Genomic DNA, 9,230 nt, shown 5'->3' on the forward strand with positions numbered 1-9,230 from the left:
TTTATTATATTATTGTTTTTGTTTTGTCTTATGTTAAACTATCATTGTGTATAGTCTATCACCTAATCACTTATTGCGGCCAACGCCCTTGTTTTATTATTATTATCGTTGCGTTGTGCCTTTTCATATATCATTTTTTTCTCTCTTCTCCGCTATTACAGCGGCAAAACACGTATTATTGCTTTTGCTCTTTTTTCGGTGTTTTTTAGTTGTTTGGTACACACACCAACAAATTATTATTATTATTATATTATTATTATTGAATAGTGTACCATCAAATGTGCGGTCACTGTGACCAGAAATTATTATTTTGTGTTGTCATTGCGATAACACCTGTCGCCGTTATTGTCGCATCAGATCATTATTTATTATTATTGAAATAAATTCTTGGCGTTGCCGTCTCGTAAACCGTGAGTCACTTTATTATACTATTATTATTCTGTGGGGTGACTTTGGACACTATCACGTCATTGCGACATCCACGCCCGCGTAAGTCCGCCAGCAACGAACGTTGTGTGAGAGGCCGCCCAGGTCGTCCAGGTCGCCGTCGGTACCAACTACAACTCAACTGCTCAAGACTTCAGTAGTTTTAAGCTAATTTTAAGTACTGTCCCTGTTTGTTGTGAGCTCTGTGGTCATTGCACCAGACCGAATCAACCACAGAGACCCCTCTCCCCATATCTAGCCTGCATCATCCTAATTCCTGTGGTAGGGATCTCCCGTCCTCCCTGTCGTCGTCGTCGTGCGTAGAATTGCCTACCTCGCACACTTTCAGGCGAGGGCACCTAGAGTTGCCTACCCACACAAATAGTCGGCGTTAGTGGTGGCAGTGGCCAAATCAATTATATTCAGTTCTCGGGCTCTCACCGAATGTTCCTTCGGGTTGCCCCTGTTCAGGGCGTAAACAAATGTATTAGTTAAAAATGTATCATTCATCTAAATAAATAATGTGTAACATACTGTTTCACTTCTTTCTTGTTGCTCGTTTCTTTGAATGTCAGTATTAACTGAAATATCATTTTGCACGTTAACATTACCTACATTAGATTTCTTTTTCTGAAATATTAAGGTAATAAATAAACATGATTTTTTTAGATAGGTGTTGTTTCATTATTAGTCTTAGGTACCTACTTTCATCATATTTGTTATTTTTAAGCATTTTTCAGATTCTTTTAATAATATCTTTCGATTCTTTACTCTTTTTTTTCTGCACCTCCACAATATTTTCTTTTGACATTTTTTTCCATTTTTGCAACTAACTAGTAGTTACCTAACTAATATATAAAATAAAAAAACTAAATTTGATTGTCTATAGGTATTATATCTATATATTTTTTATAATTAAATAATAAACGCCTTACGGCTTTTGTTTAGAGCTTTTGTTTATCTATTATTTAGTATAAAATAAAGTTATTTAGGTAGGTACCTAATTAATTTAGCTTCAGCAGTTCAAAACTTCATTATGTGATTAAAACTTAGTGATTAATACCTAGTGTAATATTTAAGAAAAAATAGTTACCTAACCACCTAGCACTTTTATAAAGCTACTTGCTACTATTCAATTTTTACTTTGTGTAATTGTTTTTTATTTGAAATTACACTGTTAGAAATTAAGAACAAGGATTTTAATATTATAATTAGGGTTTGGATTTTTTGAACACAATGTATTGGGAATTCCTATATTTACATTACATGTCGTGCATCAACACTCCTCGAGAGTGTCTACGTTTATAGATTTTCAGCAGTGAGCAGATACTAACAATATTCAATATTGTGTGATAATAAATAATAATAATAACTATGGGTGCTAATAAAATTTTCGTATTTACATTGAGCATATTATAAGCGTTGATTTTATAAAATCGTTGTATATTGTTGTTAATTCTGTTGTTTTGTCTGTGTTTTTTGCAATTTTTTTAAATTTTAATTATGAAACCCCATAGACATATTAATAAATATTTATTTATATGTCTATGTGAAACCCATTCAATCTGACATGAAAAAAACGGCTATCTGGTGGAGCTCGAAGAATAATAAAAGAAAAAGAAAAGATGGTTAGGTTAGAAGAAAATAAAGGTACCGATTTATTTGTTCAACTGTTATTTCTTTAAAAAAAAAGTGTTACCAGTAGTTAATGCTTTAATATATTATTAATGGTTTTAAAAATTTCATAATTTATTATGAAGGTCTTTAAATAATTACCATTTTAAGGTAGTTAGAATTATAGAAGACGTAGAATTATTTACATTTTAAAATTGATAACCTTTTGTATCATTTATTTATATTGTTTTTCACAAAAAAACATGTATGAGTAGGTATAACATATTTTTTATTTAAAGCACTAAGTCATGATTCGAGTTAAAGAGGTATGAGGACATTTTTGTTTAAATAAATATAACTTACTTTTAAAAAAGTTGCGTGACCTCTACAAAATGTCTCTGACCCACCGTTTTAAGTTCCTAGACACGCCACTGCTACGAGCGGAATAACAATAATTAGATGTAGGACGGCATCAGAAACCACGGCCGGACGCGACACACGCACGGTTGGCTCAAATAGAGCGTACGCCGTACGGCACCAGACTGGTTTACGTCGCCGGCGGCGACTCGTCCGGAGTCCGGCATCCGCGGTCCGCGCGATGCGCTGTCTCGCGGACCGGTTGCCAAAGTTGTGCGAAAAACGGCGGCAAGTTCGAACACAACTAGATAAATCAATTTAAATCTATATTCAATGTTTTAGTAAATTTTGTATTTTTTTTTCATATAATTAAATGCTTTTTTTGCCTTTATAACATTTTAAATGCTTTTTTTATTGATTATATTGCCTTCAAATCCGAACCCTAATAATAATTTATAACTAAAAAGTATTTATTAATTTTATGAATAATTATTGATATACTTAGTACTTACTTTCAGTTGACAAATACGAAATACTATATGTATATATTATAGCACAGTTAGAAGTCTGAACGGTGTATGGCCTTCGGTAGTTCGGTTAACAAATTAATAATATAATATACACAACTACACAATTGACAAGTTATACACATAGGTGCGCAAAATCACTTGCTCACTATGACACTATTCAGTGGTTCAATGTTTTAAATTAAATAACGAATAACCATTGAGTATTGACGATAAAGATAACACAGGATAAATTATATAAGCAAAACAATATTGGTCGACGGCGGGCGACGGCCTACGGGAATTTCGTTATTTCTAATTATAGCTCATGACTTCTTATAATAATATTAGGGTGGGGTGCGTCGCGCGGGTCAGGGAAAATTATTTTCATTACGTCATGCTGATAAGCTATTATTATTTGTGTTTTATCTAATAAAATATTATCTAATATTGTTAATTTAGTAATCGAATATAAAATTATAATATAATATAAATATATAATATATTATTTTTATTAAAAGTGCAACATAACGAAGGGGCCCCCTCACGACAGCGGCCCTGGTGGATTTCTCCCACTCTCCACCTGGGCCAGTCCGCCACTGACCCTGTGGCATGTTTCCAAAATTATTATACTACTTAGTACTTAGTAGGTACCCATACACCACGGTCCACGGCAACCAACAACCAAAAAAATTGGTCGGGCGACTACCCGACCTGTACCCCGTGTTCGGCGCCACTGCTGTATAACATTTGTAGTGTTCGTCATCAATAAGTTATGAAAAAATAAATATAATACGAGTAAAAGAATAATAGATAAAAAACGAAACGAGTAAGTCATACCTACGTGATAATAAACTATATATATAACATATTATCGATATACTATGAGATATAATACCTACAGTAATAGTCACTGTAGTATTAGCATCTGGACGGTGGGCGTGGTCTATCTCAAACGAGGTAACTGTCGAGCGGCGGCATACGGAAAAGTTTTGAAAATTAATAAATAAATAATAAATAATAAATAATGAGAATATAAAAATCCAGACTGACAAGCCGTCTCCGCTCAGAATCGTTTTTCTTTTATAATGATATAATATCATTGAATTCAAGTTTAATACAATCCATTATACATTGACCACGTATAACCAACTGCACAGCAGATCGACATCCACTTACCCGCTTTTTTATTATTTGGATTAGAAAAAATATTTATTTATATTGTTTCTTTTTAAATTCCTAATATTAATAGGACTATCGTTATAACTATAGTAACTTGTATAGAGTACTGTTTATTCACAAACGCGTTTCTTTCACGAGTAATAAAAAGTGACATCAATTCAACTCCTATTTTTTGTTGTTGATTATTATAATAAATATGAACTGTAAAAATGATCACAAAATTAAGAGTTCTGATTACCATACGCCTGCAGAATGGAGGCATAGGGGTGAACTGGAAATTATGGCATCCGAAGAACAACAGGAGTTGGCCCAAAGGTTGACACTTGAAGCTGACCGGTTAGTCGATCAAGCTAAAGACGCTGTGGGGAAAAATAAGCTAGAGATCGACCATCAGTCAAAAGTGAAAGTCAAAGATATTGAGTACAAGTGCAAAGAACTAGAAAAACAAAAAGATGGTGTAAATGAAGAGATTCGGTTGCTTTTAGGCTATCAGACCCGCATCGAAAATGCCAAGAAACAACTAGTCGGTGACGCGCTCGAAGCCATTGCTGAGTGCCTTAGGCTTAGGTGAAATTGCTAAAACAATACAATTTTAAGTTATATAATTTTACCTGTCATTTTTTTTTAGAAACTGTCGGCAGGGTATAGACTTAGTGTTCGATGACGTCGAGAAAGAATTGTTAAAAGAACGGGAACTTATCAAAGTTGTAAACAGTCAGCTCGAAGATTTGGTAGAAAAAGTCAAGGTGCAGATAAGGAAATTGAGGGAGTTCGTTTACAATTTGGCCGAAGATTTACTCCATAAAGAAAATACGTTGAAAATCGAAGAGTGCAACGAAAAGCTCAACGAAAACAGCATTGAGTTGTCAGTTTTGAATGACAAAAATATAATAAAACCGGCGTGAGTATTATCCACCTTTATTAATATGTACCCCCATTTCCCTATGTTATTGATGTATTGATTTTATAAAGTCAGTGTAAGGGAAGTTATGTTTATTATTATATATTTGAAATCAAATATAATCTTTAGAGAATGTGAAGAATCGACTGACACTTTACCTAGGTGGACTAATTTTAATTTGTAATGAATGACGCCATTAAGTGGCACTAGAATGATTATTATAGTTAACCCGGCATGGGTTGTAGAACCAAAGTAGATGTGGATCTAGGGACCTCGTAAATAATCAAATTGGTCCGACACTTTTCATGTTCAAGTAAATCTAAAACTCGAGTAACCACTAGCGTCTACTCATCACTTAGCTGGAGTTTTCTGAATTTGCCACTTTCCCTTTCTAAATGTTAATTTCTCATTGGACTATTGGAGCCTGGAATCATCTGCTTTTATATCAGCCATTTGAGTGGGACCAGTCGGCTTTTAAATCTTCATACTGAGTAGATATACTTTAGGTCAGAGTATGACTTATTGGATGCTAGTACATCCGTTTGAAGATGTTCAAAACATCCATGATATTTTCATTGTAAATAGAGGACGTAGTAAGTGAGCACGAAATATTTACATTTCTTCTACCCCAAGATTTAGAGTTGCTATATATAATGACAGCCACTCGTTTAGTAATAAATACTTTTTCCATTTAGTTCGTTGTATAGTTGTAACTACTACACAAATAATTCCATTGGTAACTATTATGTATAGTTCACATGACTAAATGCATAGTACTTTTTACTGTCATATAGTAGTAAGACTGAAATATTATAATCATTCTAACTAAGATTAACAATTATATTTCAGTTTGTATAGTAAACACAAACATGTTTTATAGTTATATCACCTATAATATAGAAAACTATATATAGAAAACAACTCAGTATTCAGTGATTAAAGAGAGTGATTTGGGCGATTGTTCCACCCCCCCCCCCATGTTCTCAAATTTTTTTTATCTCGAGATTGGCATACTTTTTTGGGGAGTAAGCTTCAACACCCTAATTTTCTAATAAGACTATCACTGCAGCCACCCTTTTTCTTGTGCTGGAAACCTATATAACTATGAATTAGCCAACTATTTAATATTAGTATTAATTATTGGCGTATACGATACGCCCAATTGTCCTATACGCGAATGAAACATGGACTACCACAAAAACAGATGAGCAAAAAGTAGCTATCTTTGAGAGGAAGGTGTCAAGAAAGATATTTGGCCCAAAAATAGACCACTCAACCAGCCAGTGGGAATGACGGACCAATCTAGAATTTAGGGAATTACTCAGCGATGCAGAAATAGTAGCAACGCTAAAAAGTAAGTGTATTAGGTGGGCAGGACACATATGGAGAGCACAAGACCAGATAACTCGAGAGGTCACAAAATGGATCCCCAATGGAAAGAGGCCATTAGGAAGGCCAAGACAAAGATGGATAGACAGAGTTAAGAGTGACCTATAAATTCTAGGAGTAATAAACAATGAAGAGCTAGCTAATGATAAAGAAGCATGAACGGATGTAGTAGTTGCGGCAAAAGGCCTAAAAGGCCAAAAAAAAAATACATTATTGGATTAAAAACTATAGAACTATATAAATAAAACATGATATACACAACATAGTATGAACGCATAAGTCCAGATTTGTTCCAAGTCTGCGGAATACATCACTTGCTTACCCGTCATATTGTCATTAAATAATTATAACTATACATTACTCTACGTCACGACTCACGTGCTTACCGAAGGATCTGGCCGTAAATAAGTTACGTATGAGGTTATTGCAATCAATCAAATATTTTATGATAAAAACAAAAATGGTAGTGTAAAGAGAGCCAATAATAATCAAGTATGTATGCGTGGAGTTTTGAATTTGTTAGCTTTTGTCAGCGTATTTTTGATGATAAAAAAAATTGAAATTTGTGATATCTCTTTAGGCAGCCATTTTGTTACTGATGATAACAATCTGAGTCGATATGCAATAACCTGTATATTCCAATCATGGATCATACCTTGTTTTTATATCATGTATTAAAATATAAATTAGTGGCATTCAGTGTTTGGCGTTTGTGGTAGGGCAACGAACAACGAATTTGGTTGGAAGGCTGACGTGCCAGCGGCGCTGAGAGTGGGAAAAACGGTGTTTCTCGTGTCTTTTTTTTTTTTTTATTTAAATTAAGCCTCGGCAACAATGGCCATTGGCAACAATGAGTTTAACTCTAAATTATTTACATGTTATATAATTTACATATTAAATACTATTGATAAGGTTGGACTTAGTAATAAAGGTTATTTTTCTCGCGTCTTGTGAGAACCGAGAAACACTAATAAAGAGAAACAAATAATTATTATTTCAACCCAAATTCTATAGCTGATTTTTCGTCTAACTTTTAGTTAAATTCATTACATTATTTAGTTAGATTTGTATTGAACTATTCAATCTAGTCGTCATACAAATATTTTTTGCCTAACTCGTCTGGCTTACTTCAATTATAATAGTAATGATGGCTAATTGACAAGTCACTTTACCTAAAATATTGTTTATTCAACTAAAAATCAATGAACTATTTACTAAAACTAAATTATTCTTTTCCGTGAGTCCTTATTTTATGGTCTGATTAACTAGAAGTATGTTGCAATCTAATTGGGGTATTAAGTTTGTGTGGCATACTAAAAATTCAGATTTTGATTTCGAATTCATTGAATTAGAACAAATTTTGAAAAAAAATTAATAAACACAACGCATGAACGTAAAAATTCACAAAAGGAATAATAGCTTAAAAAAGAAAAATATAATGTCCTGCATTTTTTGCTGATTTAGCTTTGTTTAGAACCAATAGAAAAAAAATCAAATTCCCTCAAAATTCCGAACTTTAATATCACATACAAAAATAAATTATATATATTTATATAATAAATCGGCATTTTTAATAAAGTGTAAACCTTTTTGTATCTCTTTTTGTATCTCTGCTGTAAATAGTATTATGGTACAATGTCATTATTGATGGATATGCATCGGCATTCGAATGACGACCCATCTACTCGTAGGCATATCGTTTTCTGCTGAAATATCTTAGTTCTAGCACCATCTAACGGTTAAAATGCCCTAATTTTATTTTCATTTTACTCCAGTTAAACCAGGAATGGTTTGGCAAAGGCGTTCGTAGTAAGAACAAACATGGAAACACTACGATTAGTTTTGTATTTTTTTTTTACTTTAAACTTTATATTTATTAAGATAAATACCTTAAATTTAACTTTATTACATGTAAAATATATTTTTTTTCTCTAAAATTGTTCAACTTTCAGTTTATTATCATTATGAGCATTTCTGTGAAGTGTGATTGCACTTGTAATTGCACGTATCTTGAGGCTTAGAAGGGATAAAATAAATTAAAATACATTTTGATTTTTTACACCCATAAGACTAATCCACCCTCGCCAACTTATATGTATGCAATTGGCACATAATTATATTATAATTTACATAAATTATTTCAATACAGAGAGATTTCGTTCACAAAATGGGATCAATTCACCACGGACATTATATTGGCTGCCAGTAAAGTGCTAATAGACGGTCGACCTATTCGTGCATATTTTGACAAGTGTCTAAGTAAAATTATAAATGACTTGGTGTGCCAATCAGACGAAGTCGAACAAGCATTTAAATCACGGGTGCAAGAATATGTAGCAATGATTGAAAAATTGAGCAAACAAAGAGATGAAGTATGTATGAAATGTTAGTAACATTGTTGCAATGTATAGTTCAATTTAGCTATAAGCATGTATAGTAGGCGCATTTGGGATCGTTTTATTTTATATTTAATTATAAATACGAAGGCATAATCAGAGTTTATCGGTCAGTTTCAAAGTCAGGGAAAAATAGTCATATTATTTCTTTCAGTTTTTTCCAATTTTAATAGACATAATTGACGATTGAATCTGCGTCTGGACAATTTCAAATGTTACAAGTCCTTATCACGCGTGTGCAAGAACTTAATATTTTGACAACATAGTTTCTTAACAATGATTTCTATACCTATCAGAGTTGTGAACGTGACTATTCACAATTATTGGTCTATAATAATATTATGTATTAATTATTGGTCTATAATAATATTATGTATTAATTATTGTAAGTGAATATAAATTTGATCATGCTTCGGGGAGACCTGGGTAAGTTGACGAATCTAAGGCTCAATGTATTTT

The 9,230-nt window shown here is 32.8% G+C and overlaps 1 protein-coding gene across 1 annotated transcript; it reads left to right on the plus strand.

Moving 5' to 3' along the window:
• Positions 1-4,200: 4,200 nt before the first annotated feature.
• Positions 4,201-8,765, plus strand: LOC100573837 (tektin-1). The gene is made up of 3 exons (XM_003243997.4): positions 4,201-4,652; positions 4,714-4,986; positions 8,525-8,765. Exons 1-3 carry the CDS (start codon positions 4,282-4,284, stop codon positions 8,763-8,765), a joined length of 885 nt encoding a protein of 294 aa, XP_003244045.1. The 5' UTR covers positions 4,201-4,281.
• Positions 8,766-9,230: the final 465 nt, after the last annotated feature.

The sequence above is a fragment of the Acyrthosiphon pisum genome, unplaced genomic scaffold (genome assembly GCF_005508785.2).
Source record: "Acyrthosiphon pisum isolate AL4f unplaced genomic scaffold, pea_aphid_22Mar2018_4r6ur Scaffold_21588;HRSCAF=24342, whole genome shotgun sequence".
NCBI classification, from domain to species: Eukaryota; Metazoa; Arthropoda; class Insecta; order Hemiptera; family Aphididae; genus Acyrthosiphon; species Acyrthosiphon pisum.